Below are 23,113 nucleotides of genomic sequence, written 5' to 3'. Positions count from 1 at the left end.
CCTGACATCTCTCTCAGCACAGTTGTCTACACAGTCAAACTTGTGTTACTGAACGAAAACTAGAAAGATAAATGGGGGAATTCCAAGCTTCACTTTATAATAAAATATTTTGAGAACAAACATATTAAAGCATTTATTATATATATGAATATATCAAAGTTAGTAGTAACAAAACTTTGCAGTACTAAATAACATACAATCCGACTACTGATAACATTGTATGTTAATTTCCTCCATACTCTGTGAATGATCACAAGAATATCTATTATGTGTACCTGGTAATTACTTTGATTCATATAGACGCCATTTAGAAAGTTCTGTGGTTCTCGATAAAATCACAAGAAACTGATCAATACAATGTTATTTAATAGAATGAATACTACCTTGTTCACATACAGTAATCAGGTGACATTATTGACAAATGACGTAATGCTAGTGATTTCTGGGACTTGGATATTTAGATAGTCCTTTTCCTTAATCTTCATGCAATGGACTCATCACAAAATTTAGTAATTGGGTTCTGGATTTGCTAAATAAAATCCTACAAAAATTACTAGTAATGCAGTTGATAGTATTTGCCTGTCTGTCCCGCTTTGTTTGTATGGTATTTTTTAAGCAAAATGCAAAAAGCAAAAAACAAATTTATGCCTTCCCTCCCTAAAATATAGAATTTCAACTTAATTTTAAATTCATTATATGTAAATGCTAAATATATGTTGTCATGTTTAAATATTAATGCATTGTTAAAAGATGGATTGAAAATTTTGTAAGTTCTTAATTTCTCAAAATTCACTCAAATATTTCACTTTTATCCTATATTAAAACACTCATTCCAATGAGAAGAAAATTCTTCTAATATTTCACAGTGCTTCTTGAAATACGATCTAGAAGTTAATGAAATGCATTTGTCACAATCATTATTATTATTATATTCTTAATGACCCGTCAACACATAAAAGGTAATATAAATGTTATCTATTTTGCGAGTTCAGATGTCTGCTAAAATATAGTTTTATATCAAGTTTGGTTGGAGTTAAAACTTTTTACTTCATGAGAAACAGAATTAAACACTTGACCTTTATGAACAAAATTCCAGTATTCATAATTCTGCTGCACAACAATAAAATCAACATATTTTGTAAATGATGAATATGTTGAAGTGTTTGGATAAAGTTTGACTTTTTCTGCAAGATTTCAAAACAAAAGATTAAAGTGAAATAGTGATGAAACCACGTTGTCATTGCAAGCCAGTGACTCCCATAACTTTTTGTTTTAGTCGAGACAAAAATAAATTTTTGGTTCATTAACACATCATTTTGTTATACTGGAGGTGTATTGCCACTTTATTATCCCTTGGCGACAGATAAATGATAGCCACAAAAACCTTGTAACAAACAACATCCAACTCGGATGTAACACATTTACAAAACTTTTTGTGAATATTACAATACAGTAAAATGAAAAACAATGTTGAGACTAGAAATATTGTCACATTTCTACATTACTGAGAAGTTTGCTGCATAAAATCATCAAAGATCTATTGCAAAACAGAAATAAAAAAGGGTAAAATTCAGTATAAATCTGGCTTTATTTCATGAACATTTTGCAAACATATCATGATTGAGCTGTATACCAATTATAAGTATACAGAAATACCTCATCATCAAGAGAAAGAGGACATTAGCTGACATTTAGATGAGGTAATCATGGTGTGCAAAAACACAATTTCACAAGTTAAAGCATCACCAAGTAATTCATGCATTAACTTAACAGAACAAGTTTGGGGAAAATACACATAAAATAAATCACGAATCTGTAATTACATATACAATGTGTGGGAAAAAAGAAATTTCATATCAAAATTACACAGCGGATTACCTTAATGGTCTCAGGAAAATACTCTAAATGCAAAGAAATGATTTTGCATTCTATGCAACTCTACAGTTTCTGTAGGTATTAATGCTTATTGTTGACAACTTGGTGAATTAAAAAGATGAATTATAAATGTTTATAGAATCACTACCACATAACTCGCCAATTTGTCAGCCTCTTATAGGAGGCACTTGGACAGACCTCACCACCTCTACACCAAATAGAGTATACTACAACCTGTGCACCAACAGATTCCTCAATGTGTCATTTCACAGACTGTAGTCCTGCTGTTACCCCTTCATGAAATCTCCACAAAGAGATGGTAGCATGTACTGCTGATATACTATGTCAATATGTGTAACAAGCCGGATACGTCCATCCTATAGCTCAAAGTCCTCTAATCATACAAAGTTTTAACATAAAGTGAATCAGCTCTGTTGATCATCATCATCAAAATTTTGGGACAATAGAAAATTGGCAGCTAATTCTTCATTTTTCTCACAAGCAAAGTATGCCTGAATACACATTCCTTCTCCGAAACCCAATGCTTTTAACTACAAAGAGAAACAAAACAGTGGTTTCAAACTTCACAGACAGCACAATTAACTTTATTGTGATCAAATATATAAACATACCTATTCATGTATTTAATCTGTTGTGATTTGGCCTTTCTGACTGTCATATAACTGCTGATACAGATATTGATGATTCATTTGCAAGATAGAAAGTGCTCTTGTCATATTGCATTGCTTAATATTAAGTTTTGAAAGAACTTTACAAACATTGAACAGCTGTGAATTTTCACTGCATAACAAACAAATCTGATTTTAGCTGAAAATATATTTTGCTAACTTTTTATGGTAAACACAAGACAGATGCATGGTGGTATGAATTAAATGCCAACTTACTCTTTCTATTGCTTCTTTTTCTTGTGGTGTGACTTGAACATATCCTTGGCCCAAGGGGTTAGCTCCAGGTGCTCCTCCTACCACTGGCATTCCACCACCTTCAGCCTGTTCCTCATCACCAATTGGTTCATTTAACATCTCAATAAATCGCTCTTGATTTCTGCTTATAAGCTACAATAATTAGAGAAATAGATTTCAAATTTCCATATTTGAAATATTTTATCACCATAATTCTAGATTCATCGACAATTTATTTTCTGTGGATGAGGAATTATCACAAAATATATCTGTCAGTATTATAGCATGTTGTAAAGTTTTATAATGAAGTTTAATATGTTTGATTCTAATTGTTAAGTGTGCAGACCCTAGATCGCAGTGTGTATATCATTGTGTATAGTACTATTTAATTATTATTTAATTCCTTACCTGTAATAATTGGGGATTTGATTGACCTATTTGTTGTAAAAGTTGAGGAAGAAGAGAAGGGTTTTGATGAATAAGCCTCCGCATTTGATTAAACTGTGGTTGTGTTCTAAGGAATGCCAAGGTGTCTTCCTCTGAAAGAAATCAAATACATATGTAAAACTGAAATTCACATCTACATCAAATCCACATCAATGATTTCAATCAAGAGAACCAAAAGGGGCACAGCATATTCTCTTCACATCCCATAAGTATCAACTTAAGACTCAACACTAAACAAAGGATTATTTAACAATTACTTTATCTAAAAGGAAAGTTTAATTATTTATCCCATCTGTTCAATTAGATACTCTTGTCGCAAAGCCAATATGATAATGTTTGATGAAAGTAGAGTTGCTAAAATTGCATCCTCAGGTACATTTATTTTATTGAATAGAATCCTCTTTATTTCATCCAAGTTATAAGTACTACAAACGTGAGTGTATTTGCACTCATACAAACCAGCAGCAAAGCAAGATGAATGTTAGAACAGGAAAGCAAATGTTTGTTTCATGAAAGAAATTTATATTCAGCTACTAGGTGCCCATCACTTTGGTTAGTTGTAGGTCAGGAACAAGAGATTCCAGACAGACATTGCCATCCAAAACCCAACTTTAACCCTCATTTTTTTCTGTGATAAGTATTTCCATAATCAATTTTATTGGAAAGGAACTTGTAATTTGATCTTCAATATTTGGACTCTGAACCTAGAGGGCTCCAGTTGGGACAATAACTTATTCTTAGAGTTGCTGAGAATCAAGTATGTTTCTTAATTTTAGATAACTGAAATATGTAAATGTTTAGTTATCTATTTTAAGAACTATTTTATTCCATTCTGTCAAATAACTTTTTCAGGAGTACATAAACAAATATATCTACCTCCTTGTTGAGTTGGATTTGCAGTGACACTCCCTGATAAGGTTGAGCCTGGAGCAGGGACTGTGGCTGGAGCTGTTTGTGCAGGAGCAGGAGGAACTGGTGCTGGTGGCTCAGCTGGGAAATCAGGAATACCCTGTGTACAACAAGGAAATAAAATAAGAAAGATTTGTTATAGACTGTATGCAAAATGGCATATGGTTCTGAAGTAAAGATACAGAACAATGCTTAGCAGTACCTGACATTCTTTTTAGCATGCTGATAAATACTTTAACACTTTCGACTTCAACACTAAATATAAGGAACAGAAACAACATATGGGAAAACATTCTATAAATCAGGTGTCAGTATTTCCACAATTAGGAAATAGTTCACTTAATACCAAGAGTGTAGGAATCAACAAACAATTTTCTTACTATTTCATTCAAAGAAATCAATATCATTAAATATCAAATCATACTGGGATGTGTGCTTCAACAAAAAATAAGTGAAAAGTTCTCCCCTTTGTGCCAGTGAAGATAAATAGACTTGTCGAATACTTACAGTAAGCAGATATTCCACAGCTCTGTCAGGATTATTAAAACTAGTTCTCAGTGCCTGCACAACTCGCTCCCTTTCAAAACCCATACCAATTATCTCTGTAACCATGTTTTCATAGGCCTGGCCTGTGACTAGTGTACTTTCTGCTGACACTGATGCAGTAGCTGTGCTGCTCTCTGTGGTACTAGCTGTAACTTCTGTAGCCGATGCAGAGGTGGTGGTAGCAGTGGTAGCAGGGGGGCTACAACAGAAATAATATATTTATACTGTCTGCTTCCTCAAATTTCTCCGAATCCCTGTAGAGGCTTACAGCAATGTTGTTTTTCTTGTGTGATGTTTAATGAAATAAATGCATTACCAGTGTTTTGCTTGAGAATGAAACCAAAATTCTTGAACACAAAATTAGCATTAACACATGGCCTCTAAGCATTTATACATGATCTTTAAGCATTCGCATATGATCTAGATGTGATTGGAACTTAATACATCACATTTCCACAAGAATTGACTAAAGTGCAGTTGACATTTACATATTAACCAAGTTATTAAATGAAGTATAAGATAAACCTGATATGTGTCCTAAAATAAAATTTTTTTCAGCTGTAACTATTTGTTAAATACTCTTGGCATAGAAGATTCAAAACTTGATAATTAAAGGAAACTTATCACACAGAAATAAAATTTTTGTGACTCACAACAGAGAGGACCTGTTTTATCAATTCCACGTAAGTCATTCATAGCGGTCAAAAATGATAATATAATACAAGGTACCTGGTTGGTTTGTCTTCCATTTTTTCCTGCTCTGGCTTTGGTTGTTCTGCTGGCGGTGCAGGGGGTGTGGCCTCTGCCACCGGTGCTGGGGCAGGCGTAGTGACAGTCTCAGCAGGTTTTGCAGCGGGAGCTGCTGCTTTTGGCTAACCAAACAGATTATAAACTTCAATAAAATCCTGAATACTATTTTTACATTCAGCATATAACAACCCAAAGACAAACGAGCAGGCCTTGGCTTCACTCTTACTTTTAAACATTAACAAGACATAGCAAAGTACTGTGAACAATAATTTTAATTCAGTTCCAAAATATATAGCTAGCATACAAACTTTGGTATCAAAAACAAAGGGACATTACTCTGTAGTGTAATAAACAGCATGTGAAAACATTATGTAAAATTTCCTTTTGATAAGAAATTGAAAATGAAATATTCAAATGACACTCTTACTTAATAGCCTTTATTACAAAACAAGAAAGTCAATAAAAATTATTACCTTTGTCACCATAACAACCAGAAAACTCTTCTCTGAATCTATTTTGTAATCTGCAACTTTCTTGTCATCTTCCAAAATTTTCCCTGCAACGTATCACATTTTTTAAAAAATATAACAAAATATTGGGGTCTGAATCTATATTTATAATCCATTGTACAACATATGAGTGAACCATATCTCAGATAAATGCATGTCAAATTTAAATCTATCTCATATCAACAGGTATTTTTAATCCTGCAATTGGCACTGCCACTACGGAAATTCACCTTCCATGTTTCATTGTTTTGCTGAATTTGGTAGTGATGGAAAACTGCTGTAGAATTATTTTATGATTAACTGTATAAATAAGCATTCTTATTTTTGTACCATACAAGTTTATAAGAAATTTGCTGTTTAGTTTAACCCATTGAAGTTTGGAACTATATTTCTGTGTGTGCAATCATTTTGGCATTCATCAAGCATAATTCAGCATAACATCAATGCCATAAAGATTGACAACAAACTATTGAAGTTTCATAATAATTAGAGTACATGGTCAATGTCCTAAAACATAAGCTGCATTTCCCCTTTGAAAAGAAGACAAAAGTGGCTCGTCATTTTGTCTTTCTTCTCTTGACACCATTTCCATACGATTAGTAGACAAACTAAAACTACATATCATTATTCTACATCTTCTAAAATGAAAGAAAATCTGGTGCCAATCATTTCACAAATCAGAAGTCTTTCAATTTCAAAATCAGAATGCTGCAAGTATTGCACTAATGCTTGTCCTTATCTGCCCACATCTGCAACTTATAGTCCATAGTCCACCTACAGATTATCTCTACAAAAAATTAGAACTGGTAAATTTCCTTGCTATATAGTAATATGTACAAGATAGTAAGGCTATTTATGTACACACCTGCATATATAAGTTTCTGTCCACTTGCAGGAAATCCTTCTTTGCCCTTTTCTGCCTCTATTTTCTCTTTGAGGACTTTGACCTACAAAGGAAGTTAATAATCAAGCTTGCTGTTATGTTTTATTATATTATATATCATATCATATTGTATAGATTTCTATATAATTTCTGTATATTGTACAAATGGGATTAACAGAAATATCCCCACAGACAGTTTCATAGAAGTGTGAACAATAAATGTAAATTCCAGAACATAGCTAATGAAATATTGTATGTCCATGCTTGTGAAAGTGATCCAATATAGACCATCTGTCATACTAATATTTCATTCATTTACAGGTCCCATAGTAAGTCTGTGATTTCTTTAATTACATATTTCTAAAGTTAAAACTATAAGAGACAAACCAATGATATTTGAATATGCTTAATTTGAATGAACCTTGCCTTAGGAGTTGTGGCTTTTTCTTGTACCTTGATTTTTATCAATTTTTAAAGAGCATCCTGCAAACTGAACAGGATATTTTCCAGGGACCTAGCAGACAAACTTCTGCTTATGTATACAGATTGGATGTGGTTCTTATGGGTTTTACCAATTTTATTCATAATGAAATAAATGTTAACAGCTTGCTTTAAAATCATTATATTGCAACATAGTAGACAACATTGATATCTATTGAATGATTTTTCTCCATCATGTGTCTGAAACCATCTACATATACCCAAACTTAAAAGCGTGAGCACCAAATAGTATCACAGAAACGTACCTGTTTTATTTTTTTCTTCAACCAATTTAAGCGAGATTTAAGGGACCTCACTTGGTGGATATCATATAAAGTCTTACATTGATAGTTATATATATGTAATAGGAAAGGAGTCATGAAAAGCAGCCCATTGCCCTTCAGTTCATAGCCCGATACTCTACAGCTTGACTAAAAAGGAGATTCCCATTAACCAAGGCCAGTCAGGCAACCTGTGTCATCAACTTCTATACTACTACCACCTTCATACAGTTTTCAACCCCGAAGACAACAACAACACAAGTTTGATATATCCAACAAAACATCTCAAACTCCTATCAGGTTGGGGAAAGCCACAAACTTGTGTATACTACACAAAATGGCCTATTACACACTAATTGGGGTATGCATTGGTTACTAAAGAAAACTGAAATAATTTACCTTTTTTCAATTTTTTTGTCAGTCACATTTATTTGGCCACGAGACATCATACAACTGCTAAAAAAAATTTGCTTGCATGCTGTTACATAAATTTTCTAAGCAGCCAGCACTTTCAATTTTACATCTTTTAGTAAGAAAAAATATTCATGTCATACATTAATGGTACTGTTAAAATGATACTTTTTCAGATACTTTTAGTCACCAACCAATACCCGAAAAATCAGTATGATAGGCCAGTTTACGTATCATATGCAAACTTGTGGTTTTCCCTCACCTGCCTATAGCATATATCCATGAAGTGACCAATGCACCAAATTTGTTAGCGTAATGAAACTATCCCGCCAGCTTTGAAATGGCAATCATTTGGTCCCTAACTAGATACAGTACCGCTTGGCTAAAGAGAATTTCCACTTGTCGAGGCTAGTAAAGCTACCTGTACTCTCAACTTCTTCACAAGTATATATATATCGATGTCTATACGGATTATCACTCATATGAAAACTTGCTCTTTACCATAAGAAATTGAATATCGGCATTTTACACTAAATAGGCAACCCATAATTCTATCAAAAACATTTTTTTCCGAAACGGAAATATGACAATGAATGATCATGATGATGCAGATATGAAGCACAATACTGATAGATGGATGATGAAACTTAATTCTTTTTTAGCTAAATTCAAAGCGGTTGGACAGAAAATACAGCTAATACCTCGTACACTGAAGTTACTTATAGTTATCATGGTTTTTAACATTACTTCAGAAACAGAATATCGCCGATGAGTGAAATGAAAACGACGCCAGACGGCCGGTAAGCTATCTCACCATGTTTTCGAACATGACACTACAAAAATTACAGTTAAGCTTTTCAACGTTTACAGGCACATACCAGCTCTTCTGGGTCCACTTCGACTTTGAAGCTCTGTTGTTGCAGAGTTTTTACTGTAATCAACATGATTTAGATTTTTAACTACACTGTCTAACAATAAAACAAACTGAGTAAATTATTCCCGACAAAGCAGCGTAATACCAGTCGCCATTTATATGACGTCACGCACCGCGGTAAATTTATTATATGAAAAATGTATGTATACTTTTAATCAAAGTATTTGTCACTAGAAATCATCAAATCAAATTTTTACAAAAGATACCGTTAACATTTGATTTTAAACATAAAGATAAATATATCATTATTTTTAAAAGCCAGTCAAATAATGTAAACTACCCTTGCTGCGCTTACCGGTAACCCCGATTGTTTACTTCCGGTTCTACACGTGGGGCTTGATCACGAAAAATGTCACATTCAGAAAAGGCAGATGTACCTAAAGGGAGTTGTGCATTCTTCCTTGAAAGAAAAGCAAGATATTGTAGATTTAAACCAAACCAGGGGCAGCTTTACTGCGCAGAACATGCTGGATTGCTTGGTGTAAGATCACATGAAATTAAGTCATTATATTTCTGTTCTACTTTCGTTTTCATTTAGAACAGATGCTAGAATATTCTATGCTCTTACAAAAAGTTATTTTTAGCAATATACTAATCAATTGAGTTAATTACTGATGTAATCAGCCAATAATGGTCTATAGTTTTCACCTTCCGTTATTTGGTACATGGAGTTAAGATTGATTAAGGAGTTGATAGTAATTGGAGGGCATTGGTAAACCACACCATCCATATCTATACACGACAAGCTACAAAGCGTTATATTTAATATTTAGATATATATGTTGAAAGTTAAAAGGTTTTTAAGTGATCCTCTAATGGGAAGAAGTATGTGTAATTGAATTTATCCAGTATGCACTAGCTAGGACCCAAACAAGTGACCTCTCACACTGTCATCCTAACATTAGACTGATGAGCAAAGAACAAGTTTCAAGTTTCAAGTTTCTTTGCTTCAGTCAAGCACATATATATGTGCTACAAGAGGTAATCTAGACAATACAGGATGGTCAAATTGATAATCTGTAGTGGTAATAGATATACATCGATAGTAACAATGCAGTTACATTGTATATATATATATATTATAGTACTGTAAGTGGATTTTTTTCAAATCCTAAATTTCTGACGAGTAGAGTAATATAGGAGTTAACAAAGTATCAAATAATTTCAGTTGTAAATCAACTGGTAGACTAATATTTCTAATTTTCCTACAGCAAGCAAAAAGGGCTTTATTGTGCTTGTTCTAATAACTTTAACAGAAAGTTACCATTGTAGTTAAATTATATTCCCAGAACAGAAAGTCATCTCAACCTACTGTCAATGCCGCCTCTGTCTCCTTTACAACATCTTTGTACCCAAATATCACCAAGGAAGCCTCTCAACCTCCTTCAGTTTCTACTAGATTCATTAGTTTATAACATTTAACTAATATTGTGTCAATACATAAATTGAGCTGAAATGTTTTTTATCAGTGCATTTGGATATGTTCAAATGAACTGGTAAAATATAGTCATAGAATGTAGGGAGAATTTCAAAAAGGGGTTAACTGAGTGCTTGTTGTGTCATGTACTTGGCATGTTTCCTCTCATTGGCTTGTCCGCACCTCTCCTCCCATGGTACAATCAGCACAACCAGTATCAACTTCTTCCTCTCCTTAGACCTCAGTACAATGTCAGGTCTGAGGGCTGTCTAGACAATGTCAGGGAAAGAGGTTCTACCATTCAGATATACTTCCATTGTCCACTTGTCTGACATTTCCAATAGTCCTCCTTTCCTGTTGGTTTCTGGCACTGGAGTACTTTGTCCTTCCTTCACAAAGTTGAATGTAAATGCCTTCTTTGTCTACTTTCTGCTTGTCCTTATTTCCTTTTCCAAAGTATCTTCAAGCTCACAGAGTATTTTGTTATGTCTCTATGTGTAATGGCCCTGAGTTAGTGCCCTCTGACAGCTTGTCAGCACATGGTCCAAGGTCCCTCTTTTGCCTCACAGTGCACATGCTGGGTCTGATACCAGTCCCCACCTGTGGAGATGGACTGGTGATGGTCATAGATTGAATGCAGAAGGAACTGCAACTGAAATGATGGATATCACCAGATGTCATTCCAAGTTAGTCGTTCTTCTTCTGTGTCAGATCTTGGAAAATATCTTGACCATGATAGGATTCAAACAAGTGACTTCTCATGATCACTATCTGGGCAGATAACCAATCACAAGGCTAAAGGAGAATTCCTACTGGCAGACTTACAAGGGTATCTGTACTTATATACTTCATTCACTTTAAAAATCCAAGTCAAAGTTGTAAAGAAAAGTCCATGCCCATTGACAGCCCAACTCAACACCAGGATTTTTACAAATGTAATTGAAGTGATGTTCTACAAAGTGCATTCTTTCACTAGTCAACTAGTCCTAAATTACAACTCCAAATAAATACAAATACTAAAAATCCCATTCACCGTTCTGTTCACATGAACTGGGACCCCTAACCATGAGGTTAGGAAAACTCATTTGTGACACCTTTCAGTCTTTGGTATCTCCTTAAATACAATTTGGGGGAACTCCCAAAGTTTAATTTAATGTTTTTCCTCATGTAGGTAGGACATTTATATGCATGTCTATGTATTACAGGTTGATACAGGTAGAAAAAGAATAAAGTGCCCGCTGAATGCAAAACAGTAAGTTTTGATTTAAAGAGATCTTCATTGCTTCCTTTTGACTTCTGGTTAGTCTTTAATCCTTCATGTTAAAAAAGAAGTTAACAAAAATTCAATACTTAATTACAAATTAAATCCTAATGTAAAGTTATGTCACACTTCACTGACAATATGTTTTATTCTTTCATCAAATTTATTAGAAATGATTAATTTCTGTTTTTATATTCAATCTTATTGTACATTTAAGTACCTGTTATGAAGATCAGTTGAACAAACATCTCAAGAAATGTAGAAAACAACAAAGTGCAGTACCTGTAAGTATTAAGTACACAATATATCTATACAAAGTAATTGTTATCATGTACTTGTAAGTACGCTGCTGCAGTGACAGTTCATCTAGTCAAAAGATATACTGTGCAGACCGTCATCCATTAGAAGTGGGATGGAGACAGTAACAAGGTAGGTGTAGAAGGTGTCAGAAATGGGTAATTTGGCGTAATGTATCTATTTAAGCAAATTTTCTTCTATAACTGTATGATAGCAACTTTTATATATGATTTGAATCATCAAGAAGAAGCTTAGTCCTTGACTGAATGAGTGACCAGATAACAACATTTGGCCATATTGCTTAAATGAACTTCTTTTCCGAAACTGTGAGATGGGAAATCAACCCTCTTGTTTTGAAACATCCTTAGGTGAGAAAAATGCAATAGCAGGCAAATCATGGAACTAACCAGCCAAAAGAATAAGGCCAATAGAGTTTCAAGCTGTGGAATGGTTGAAGACAACCATATAACCATAACCAGCTAGCTGAGTATAAATAAAGGAACTATATTAAGTTACTTGATGACACACATCAACCATTTATAGTCATCATTGCTGGACATAGATGTATTGTTAAGGTCATTTATCTGAATTTGCTCTGACGATTTTTCCATTTTACTTAGCATGTTAGTTTTAGTATAGAAATGATTCAAATTTCTATCCTTCAACCAAATGTACATTTACTGAGCATGAAGCATTCAATACAAATGAGTGTTGTCAGTCTGTGTGTTTGTTCAGTGAAAATATATGATTTCACACTGTTAGCACAGTTTTGTGTTAGATTTTAATATTATGTTAGCCTAAGGTCAGTAATGTATAGAAAATGTTTAAACAATGTTTCATTCCAAAATGGCAAATTATCTTACATGATTCTGACACATTTTTCCTTTTTTTTGGAAGGTTTACCATGTAGAGGGAGTTAATTCTGGAGCAGACTCCACAGACGTCGAGGAAGAAACAAAAAAGGTTCATGTTCATCAGAATATCTTTAATTGATTCAGATTTGACAACATGGATTACACCTTGTATATACTGGTCCTGTATAGTCCTTAATTCATCTCCAGTGACAGTGTTCATTCTGTTTACTTCAATTGATAAACAAGTGTCAGCATATATATCTAAAAACCTGATCAATAAAAAGGATACTGGAACAGTTTTACCATATATACTGACCACAACTTAATAGCTAAAGTCAATAAACATGCACAATGTTTTCATTTTAAGCTAGCTCCAGAGGTCATCAGCTAATATAACTAGAGATTTGTCAATCCAGCGTCCCTAGGTTCCCAGACAATATAACTGTATGGAGGTTTGTCATTCGGTCTTTAGGGCCCAAGTTAATATAACTGTATGGAGGTTTGTCATTTGGTCTTTAGGTCCCAAGCTAATATAACTGTATGGAGGTTTGTCATTTGGTCTTTAGGTCCCAAGCTAATATAACTGTATGGAGGTTTGTCATTTGGTCTTTAGGTCCCAAGCTAATATAACTGTATGGAGGTTTGTCATTTGGTCTTTAGGTCCCAAGCTAATATAACTGTATGGAGGTTTGTCATTTGTTCTTTAGGTCCCAAGCTAATATAACTGTATGGAGGTTTGTCATTTGGTCTTTAGGTCCCAAGCTAATATAACTGTATGGAGGTTTGTCATTTGGTCTTTAGGTCCCAAGCTAATATAACTGTATGGAGGTTTGTCATTTGGTCTTGAGGTCCCAAGCTAATATAACTGTATGGAGGTTTGTCATTTGGTCTTTAGGTCCCAAGCTAATATAACTGTATGGAGGTTTGTCATTTGGTCTTTAGGTCCCAAGCTAATATAACTGTATGGAGGTTTGTCATTTGGTCTTTAGGTCCCAAGCTAATATAACTGTATGGAGGTTTGTCATTTGGTCTTGAGGTCCCAAGCTAATATAACTGTATGGAGGTTTGTCATTTGGTCTTTAGGTCCCAAGCTAATATAACTGTATGGAGGTTTGTCATTTGGTCTTTAGGTCCCAAGTTAATATAACTGTATGGAGGTTTGTCATTTGGTCTTTAGGTCCCAAGCTAATATAACTGTATGGAGGTTTGTCATTTGGTCTTTAGGTCCCAAGTTAATATAACTGTATGGAGGTTTGTCAATCCAGCCCACATGCCAGCTAAAGTTAAGTTTAAGTCAAATTTAAAAAACAGGAACCTATGGAAAGCAGGCATGACATGCTAAATGTTGCATGCAAAATGCTTTTTGCCAAATGCATTTAGAATTTCCCATTTAGCACTTGGCATAAAGCGATTTGTATAAAGTATTAAGCATGTTGAACAACCTTAACTCTCATTAAATCATTTTATAGCATTGTGTAATTGAAATTAGTTGCCAATTTCATGGGCCCTGTGATTTTAACAAAGTTTGTCACTCTCCAAAGGGTTTCTTTACTGCCCTGGAAATGATACTAGGATAGTTCAACTGTTTAATAACTGGAATATGGTATGAATTTGAATTTGAATTCCAAATTCATAGACTAGACAAATGAGCGTCAGATCAATAATGACAAGGTTTATGAACTGTTAATGTGACATTTGATAATGTTAGGATAACCTATTCTGACAATCAATACTTTTCGTGTTTGGTCAGATTCCTTGGGCAGATATCCCTTTGTCTGAGCTGCTTAATTTGATTGACAGAGTGAATCAGAAATACCAAGGTATGTATTAATTTCTGCCTGCAATAGCTTAGACTGTATTGGTTTACTGGTGTTTGTGAGACTGTAAACATACTGTATTGGTTTACTGGTGTTTGTGAGCCTGTACACATTATTATATGGGGTAACATATATCAGTGTTACACAATCACCATACAGGAAGTTCAGAATTACTATGTCATAGATATTTTTTTATAAACAAAGGGTTGTATATATTAAATGTCAATGACAGCAACTACTGGCTAAATTTCCTTGTTACCTGCAAGATAGGACAACATGCAGGCAACATTGTATTGGTAGATGTAATATGTTTGAACTCTAAATAGTTTCAGTACTGGCCAGCTGTATTTGGTTGGCATTTTTGGTCAATTCTTACATCTGGGTACAAGAAAAATGCAAAAACCATAAAAATGTCAACGAGAGGGTCAGAGGTTAACATTCTGTCTTCGATATGATTATCCAAGGGGTTTCTTCCTCGGAACTTTGTTTTCATGATTAAGTTTGATTTCTATAATGATATGTTGGATACCTCATGATATATCTTATAAGGAAAGAAATTTATTTATTATGAAAAATGGTTATATCTCTTTACAGTACAGGTAACAAATCCTTCCAACTTTTTGTCACATATTTCTGGTTGTTATTACTAGATCCATGTTATAGTGAGTGAGAGAAGACAAAACTTGTACTCCTTAAATCAATTATGTTTTTTCTGTCTTTACATCAGAACATATTGAAACAATACCAACAGAGATCTTGGATCATGAGAGCTTGCAGGAAGAGTTAGCCAATGATAGTTTCAGGATACCAGCTCTTAGGCATAGAAAACAACAGGTCAGTTACAATTACAGTAAATCTCAGGCATAGAAAACAACAGGTCAGTTACAATTACAGTAAATCTCTGGCATAGAAAACAACAGGTCAGTTACAATTACAGTAAATCTCAGGCATAGAAACCAATAGGTTAGTTACAATTACAGTAAATCTTAGGCATAGAAAACAACAGGTCAGTTACAATTACAGTAAATCTTAGGCATAGAAAACAACAGGTCAGTTACAATTACAGTAAATCTCAGGCATAGAAACCAACAGGTCAGTTACAATTACAGTAAATCTCAGGCATAGAAAACAACAGGTCAGTTACAATTACAGTAAATCTCAGGCATAGAAAACAACAGGTCAGTTACAATTACAGTAAATCTTAGGCATAGAAACCAATAGGTTAGTTACAATTACAGTAAATCTTAGGCATAGAAAACAACAGGTCAGTTACAATTACAGTAAATCTTAGGCATAGAAAACAACAGGTCAGTTACAATTACAGTAAATCTCAGGCATAGAAAACAACAGGTCAGTTACAATTACAGTAAATCTTAGGCATAGAAAACAACAGGTCAGTTACAATTACAGTAAATCTTAGGCATAGAAAACAACAGGTCAGTTACAATTACAGTAAATCTTAGGCATAGAAAACAACAGGTCAGTTACAATTACAGTAAATCTCAGGCATAGAAAACAACAGGTCAGTTACAATTACAGTAAATCTCAGGCATAGAAAACAACAGGTCAGTTACAATTACAGTAAATCTCAGGCATAAAAACAACAGGTCAGTTACAATTACAGTAAATCTCAGGCATAGAAAACAACAGGTCAGTTACAATTACAGTAAATCTTAGGCATAGAAAACAACAGGTCAGTTACAATTACAGTAAATCTTAGGCATAGAAAACAATAGGTTAGTTACAATTACAGTAAATCTTAGGCATAGAAAGGTCAGTTACAATTACAGTAAATCTCAGGCATAGAAAACAACAGGTCAGTACAATTACAGTAAATCTTAGGCATAGAAAACAACAGGTCAGTTACAATTACAGTAAATCTTAGGCATAGAAACCAATAGGTTAGTTACAATTACAGTAAATCTTAGGCATAGAAACCAATAGGTTAGTTACAATTACAGTAAATCTTAGGCATAGAAAACAACAGGTCAGTTACAATTACAGTAAATCTTATCTCAGTTACAATTACAGTAAAACAACAGGTCAGTTACAATTACAGTAAATCTCAGGCATAGAAACCAACAGGTCAGTTACAATTACAGTAAATCTTAGGCATAGAAAACAACAGGTCAGTTACAATTACAGTAAATCTCAGGCATAGAAAACAACAGGTCAGTTACAATTACAGTAAATCTCAGGCATAGAAACCAATAGGTTAGTTACAATTACAGTAAATCTTAGGCATAGAAAACAACAGGTCAGTTACAATTACAGTAAATCTTAGGCATAGAAAACAACAGGTCAGTTACAATTACAGTAAATCTCAATAGAAACAGTAAATCTCTGGCATAGGGTTAGTTACAATTACAGTAAATCTTAGGCATAGAAAACAACAGGTCAGTTACAATTACAGTAAATCTTAGGCATAGAAAACAACAGGTCAGTTACAATTACAGTAAATCTTAGGCATAGAAAACAACAGGTCAGTTACAATTACAGTAAATCTCAGGCATAGAAAACAACAGGTCAGTTACAATTACAGTAAATCTCAGGCATAGAAACCAATAGGTTAGTTACAATTACAGTAAATCTTAGGCATAGAAAACAACAGGTCAGTTACAATTACAGTAAATCTCAGGCATAGAAACCAATAGGTTAGTTACAATTACAGTAAATCTTAGGCATAGAAAACAAACAATTACAACAGGTCAGTTACAATTACAGTAAATCTCTGGCATAGAAAACAACAGGTCAGTTACAATTACAGTAAATCTCTGGCATAGAAAACAACAGGTCAGTTACAATTACAGTAAATCTCAGGCATAGAAACCAATAGGTTAGTTACAACAGGTCAGTCAGTTACAATTACAGTAAATCTCAGGCATAGAAAACAACAGGTCAGTTACAATTACAGTAAATCTCTGGCATAGAAAACAACAGGTCAGTTACAATTACAGTAAATCTCAGGCATAGAAAACAACAGGTCAGTTACAATTACAGTAAATCTCAGGCATAGAAACCAATAGGTTAGTTACAATTACAGTAAATCTTAGGCATAGAAAACAACAGGTCAGTTACAAAATTAGGCATAGAAACCAACAGGTCAACAATTACAGTAAATCTCTGGCATAGAAACCAACAGGTCAGTTACAATTACAGTAAATCTCAGGCATAGAAAACAACAGGTCAGTTACAATTACAGTAAATCTCAGGCATAGAAAACAACAGGTCAGTTACAATTACAGTAAATCTCAGGCATAGAAACCAATAGGTTAGTTACAATTATACTCTCACAGTGAATTTCAGAGAGGGGTTATAGGGATATGCCTGCTTGTACACTTATAACACTAATCTTTGTCAGCACTCTAATGACTTTATTCCATGAAGACTACACTCAATGATAAAGGACCACTGTATCTCAGAGCATAAATTTCGGGGCCCAAGGGTCAAGGTCACTGTTACTTTTGTGTGAAAATCCTTGTCAGCATTTTAATAGCTTCATTCCTTCAAAGGATTTCAATCAACTTCACACTCTTATAAAAAACAATTACATCTTGTTGGAGTTCAAGTCAAGGTCACTAATTTTCATAAATTCTTCATTGGTGTTCTAGTAGCATCTTTCCTAAGAAGTTTTTATTAAGTTTTACATACTTGTCCATTTTATGTCATCTCACTCATATCACTCATTGTTGAACTGATCTTTGTCGCTTGTAATGCTGTGTTTCAGTTGATTTCAGGCATTTAAACCGTAAACTGAACTTATTCTTCTGTCTCTCAGGCATCATTAATCGGACATCTTGGTAAAATGGATCTTCTCAAGGATGGAATGTGTTATGTAGAACTTGGTGCTGGAAAGGGTAAGAAGGAATAATTTCAGATTTCTTTCTTAACATCTTAACACTTAGCATAGGAGTCATGTTTGGTATTACAAATTGAAATTCTAAAAGTTTCAGGATGTTATTGAGTTAAACAGTATAATTTGGTATGTATGACAATTTTTTTTACTTCAGGCATGCTGTCCCATTGGATACAGAAAGCTTCATATAAGTGCAGTAACACTGCCTTTGTTTTGGTGGACAGAGGTCATGTCCGGTACAAGGTCAGTACACAAATGTTGGGGTGTTAGTGCACAGGGATCACATCAGTTACAAGGTCAGTACACAAATGTTGGGGTATTAGTGCACAGGGGTCACATCAGTTACAAGGTCAGTAAACTGATGTTGTGGTGCCAGTGAACAGGGGTCATACCTGGTACAAGGTCAGTACAATAATGTTGTGGTGCCAGTGAACAGGGTCGTGCCTGGTACAAGGTCAGTACAATAATGTTGTGGTGTCAGTGAACAGGGGTCATACCTGGTACAAGGTCAGTATAATAATGTTGTGGTGTCAGTGAACAGGGGTCATACCTGGTACAAGGTCAGTACAATAATGTTGTACAAGGTCATGTAACCTCTATCTCAAAAATAAGGAGTTGGGCTTGGTACAAGACAATGATGTAGTGTTTGGCACTTTGACTGAAGGCGTAGTAGCTATTTGAGTGTATCACAAGAATGTGCAAAACACACACAGTTGATTAAGTATCTTTTAATATTAATTTAGATCTAGAAACCGCAGAGCCAGATAATCATACATCATACGTCTGTCTAGACTCATCATTGATGCTAAGGACCTAAATTTTGAAACTTCAAGGCAACTGAAGAAAATCAAAATTAAAATGTCAAGATCTTTATGAGGAAGTGCACTGCCTCCATATTTGAAATTGTGTAATTTTCATATATCAGATCATTTCAAAAAAATGTCATGTACATGTGTATATTCTTAACTGTGACATTATTAGAATGAGTAAAACAAGGTATACAGGTTACAGTGATTCTCGAGGATGAAAATTCAACCAGCAGTGTCTAGCACCTGCAGTTCTGAAGATTGTACAAAAGACACACACGAGAATAGTTGATTTGAATACAAATTCAGAATTAGATAAAGTAAGGCAGGATAATGAATTAAAATGCATCATAGGTGTAGGCACATTGTCAGATAAATATTGTGAAGTGGCATTTTATTGGTTTGTAGGCAGACAACCAACACAAGTGGGGTGAAAGTGGACCAAAGTTTGAGAGGATTAGAATAGACATAGCCAATCTTCATCTGGGTAAGTATAAAAACACAATGCATATAGATCACTTTTTCTGTCACCATTGTTTTGGTAATGAAGGGAGAGTATCAAATTATCATGTTATATTATATTAATTAAAATTTCTAGTCTACATATAAAAATGGTTTCTAACATGGAACTTCGTTTCTTATTCTATTGTCAGGAGCTTCTGACGCAAATTATTCTCTCGATGTTATGTAGCATTATATATTACTGCTATATTCTATTATGCAAGAGAGTTGGATTGTACATGTATAAAAGTTATGTACCGATTTGTGTGTTTGTGTATAAGAGCTTCATTTCTTTTTAATAAAGGGAAGGTTCCTAGCATCCAAGAAAACAAACGACCTGTCGTGGCGGTGGGCAAACATTTATGTGGGGGTGCGACAGGTGAGTAGGACATTGACACAAGTCTATGGGTAAGATTGCCAGCTTGCCTTGTGATTTGGCCCTAATATTTGGGATTTAATCCAAGAGGCAAAACATATATATACACACAGGTCTGAACTAGAGGAGTTGTATCCTAGTGATGTCAGAGTCAAACTGGGGGGGGAATGTAATACTATAAGACAAGAACATTTTGCCATCATTATTGAAGTGTACATATGTGTAAAGGCTCTCTGGAATTTTCAGTACTGATTTAAGATTAAATTGGCAAAAATGATTATTAAGAACACTTTATTTATGAAAAGATATAAAGCTATTTCCTTGTATCACTCATTCAGATCTGGCTGTCCGATGTGTAACTAATACCTTGGATACTGAAGATGTGGTTGAGATTGTCGGTGAAGATGAGCCACTGTGTAAGCGCTCAAAACCCAACACCAGGTATGAATAGCAACAATGTAGTGATATACATATCTCTCCTCTAGTATTTATTCTTTACCGTAGATTCTGCAGGCAGAACTTTAATTTCATTTTAGATTCTTTACCATAGATTCTGTTGGCAAGACACTGATTTTATTTCCTGAGTTATAAGTACACCTGTTAGCAAAGCTGATACCACTTAAACTTGCTGGCGAGGTCACATCTAGTCATCATTTCAGCCATTTGCCTGCCTGTTTGTCTGCTATTTTTGTCACTTTGTCTATGAATCTGATAAGTTCACCCAACAGTACGTTCTTTAGACAGGTGGAGTACTTCATAATCATTGTCATGCCTTATTGATTTTGTTGTGATAAGACCTAGGAAATCATGAAACTTTTCTTAAGTTTCCAAAATTTAAATATTAATTTAAATATACACAACTGTTCCACTATTACCATACTTAAGACTAAAACTGAAATAAAAATTACCAGCCTCCGACTAAAATCTTTCTGTTACAGCTCCAGGTTTGCTGGTATGTCTATAGCACTGTGTTGTCACCATCGTTGTACCTGGGAAACTTATGTAGGAAAAACTTTTATGAAGACATGCAAGTTTTCTGCTCGGGACTTCACATTAATGTGCAAACTGAGTAGTTGGGCAGCAGCCACGTGGAAAGGCTGGACAACTATTGAAGAAATGAACAAGGAAATGAACTCACCAGCAAATGTAGATAAAAACTTACCAGAGCAAAACACAGCACCACAATGTTTAAAAGTGAAAGACAGCAATGAATTCCAGGGGAGCTCGGTTGAAATTCCCTTTTCTAACAATGATGTGGCTAATAATACTAACTGTTCAAAGAAACTTTCAATGGATAACCAAGAACAACTCAGTCAAGAGGATGAAGTTGAGGAAGATCATTTGTCTGAACCTGCACTTACCAGGTAAGTTGTGTAGTCACCTCTCGATAAGTAGCCTTTTTACAGTAAATCTGGGAATAGAGATCACCCATGTATGATGACCACTCATCAGACAACCTGTGTATAGTAACCACTGACCAGGCAACCTGTGTATAGTGACCTCTCACCAAGCAATCTGCCTGTATGTTGGGGCCACTTACTAGCTATAGTGACTATTTAATAGGTAACCTGTCAATGGTGCTCCAACCTTCTTTACATTGCAAAAGTCTAAGCAGTCACAAAGCTGACAGAGACTACCTGGTGATGTGTAATCTCTGTAAGCAGGTATTCTATTGAGGAACTACTCATCATTATTTCCTGTCCACTCACAGCCTCTTGTAAACATAGGTCGAAGTAATAGAAAGATCCTGTGAACAAGTAAATGTAACAACTTCTCTTCAATGATAATTTCTCGACATCAATGTCATCAAAAATATATTTTCAATATTACATTATATTTTGACATGAAATGTGATTGGATTTGAACTTGTCAAGTCGTTTAACTTTGACTTACCTTACAGAAATGACCTGTCCCTGCCTACAGAGACAAGGGAGAGGATAGGACGACAATGTAAACGACTTATTGACTTTGGTCGTGTTCAATACCTGCAGGAACATGGAATGGATTCTAAGCTGGTAGTCTACATTGATGAAAGACTCACTCCCGAAAATGTAGCAATAATAGCAGTGCCTCAATGTCAACAGAGTTCTGCTGGGCCATCATAACACCGCTACATTGTCAACTGGGTCATCACGACTGACTCGGTGTCAACCAAGTACTGCTGGGACATGGCACTGTCACCCGAGTACTGCTGGGACATCATAACGCCGCTTCATTGTCAACTGGGTCATCACGGCTGACTCAGTGTCAACCAAGTACTGCTGAGACAACATGGCAGTCACTTGAGTACTGCTGGGCCACCATAACACTGCTTCATTGTCAACTGGGTCATCATGGCTGACTCAGAGTCAACCGAGTACTGCTGGGCCAACATGGCACTGTTGCGCTGTCAACTGAGTACTGCTGGGCAATCATAACACTGCTTCATTGTCAACCAAGTTTTGCTGGACTATCATATCACTACCTCATTGTCAACCGAGTAATGCTGGGCCAACATGGGATTGTTGTGCAGTCAACCAAGTACTGTCAGGCTATCATAACACTTCTTCATTGTCAACTGAGTACTGTTAGGCCAACATGGCACTGTTCATTGTCAATTGGGTCATCATGACTGACTTTGTGTCAACTGAGTACTGCTGGGCCATAACACTGCACCATTGTCAACAGAGTACTGCTGGGCAATATTTAACACTACGTCATTGTCAAACTGGGTACTGCATGAATATTATATCATAAAGTTGTTCAGCTGTCAGTCACTACTAGGCCTATAATCTGAAGAGATGATCAGACAGTATTTCTTAAGCTAGTTTTACTGGCAAAATCCAACTACAATAAATATACTGTACACATCTGAAGAAGATGTTACGAGTTTTATAAGATCTAATAGACAAACATGGTTGACTATTGGTTTCTTATGTTCAAAAATAGACTGCATCCAAATTTTTAATAAATGAGAATGACCTTTTTCCATTTGTCAGTC

At 34.8% G+C, this 23,113-nt stretch overlaps 2 protein-coding genes across 2 annotated transcripts; one reads left to right on the top strand and one right to left on the bottom strand.

The window, feature by feature from the left end:
• Positions 1–1,569: 1,569 nt before the first annotated feature.
• Positions 1,570–9,030, bottom strand: LOC132561734 (UV excision repair protein RAD23 homolog A-like). Its single transcript, XM_060226438.1, has 9 exons — positions 8,893–9,030; positions 6,825–6,906; positions 5,924–6,006; positions 5,430–5,572; positions 4,662–4,899; positions 4,122–4,254; positions 3,207–3,337; positions 2,781–2,951; positions 1,570–2,426 (listed from the first exon to the last, which is right to left on the bottom strand). The coding sequence occupies exons 1-9, from the start codon at positions 8,956–8,958 to the stop codon at positions 2,301–2,303; spliced, it is 1,173 nt and encodes a 390-aa protein (XP_060082421.1). The 5' UTR covers positions 8,959–9,030; the 3' UTR covers positions 1,570–2,300.
• A 267-nt stretch (positions 9,031–9,297) lies between these two features.
• LOC132561319 (tRNA:m(4)X modification enzyme TRM13 homolog) lies at positions 9,298–23,021 on the top strand. The gene is made up of 13 exons (XM_060226045.1): positions 9,298–9,429; positions 11,571–11,617; positions 11,844–11,910; positions 12,821–12,886; positions 14,528–14,597; positions 15,322–15,428; positions 18,373–18,451; positions 18,605–18,693; positions 19,665–19,743; positions 20,062–20,136; positions 20,472–20,574; positions 21,072–21,497; positions 22,034–23,021. Exons 1-13 carry the CDS (start codon positions 9,298–9,300, stop codon positions 22,236–22,238), a joined length of 1,545 nt encoding a protein of 514 aa, XP_060082028.1. The 3' UTR covers positions 22,239–23,021.
• Positions 23,022–23,113: the final 92 nt, after the last annotated feature.

This window comes from Ylistrum balloti, unplaced genomic scaffold (assembly GCF_031769215.1).
Source record: "Ylistrum balloti isolate Yb309-2 unplaced genomic scaffold, AGI_CSIRO_Ybal_v1 Utg369668, whole genome shotgun sequence".
Taxonomy (NCBI): Eukaryota; Metazoa; Mollusca; class Bivalvia; order Pectinida; family Pectinidae; genus Ylistrum; species Ylistrum balloti.
Note: the sequence above shows the minus strand (reverse complement) of the source record. Positions and strands in the feature narration are given on the sequence as shown.

Excerpts from the sequence above, each read along its gene's own strand:
- LOC132561734 (XM_060226438.1), bottom strand. The coding sequence starts at position 8,958 with ATGTTGATTACAGTAAAAACTCTGCAACAACAGAGCTTCAAAGTCGAA. Across the intron at positions 4,900-5,429 it reads ATGGAAGACAAACCAACCAG|CCCCCCTGCTACCACTGCTA; the intron begins GTACCTTGTATT and ends TTTCTGTTGTAG. Across the intron at positions 3,338-4,121 it reads AAATCCAACTCAACAAGGAG|AGGAAGACACCTTGGCATTC; the intron begins GTAGATATATTT and ends GATTTCTTTCAG.
- LOC132561319 (XM_060226045.1), top strand. The coding sequence starts at position 9,298 with ATGTCACATTCAGAAAAGGCAGATGTACCTAAAGGGAGTTGTGCATTC. Across the intron at positions 19,744-20,061 it reads CATAGCCAATCTTCATCTGG|GGAAGGTTCCTAGCATCCAA; the intron begins GTAAGTATAAAA and ends TTTTTAATAAAG. Across the intron at positions 20,137-20,471 it reads TTTATGTGGGGGTGCGACAG|ATCTGGCTGTCCGATGTGTA; the intron begins GTGAGTAGGACA and ends TCACTCATTCAG.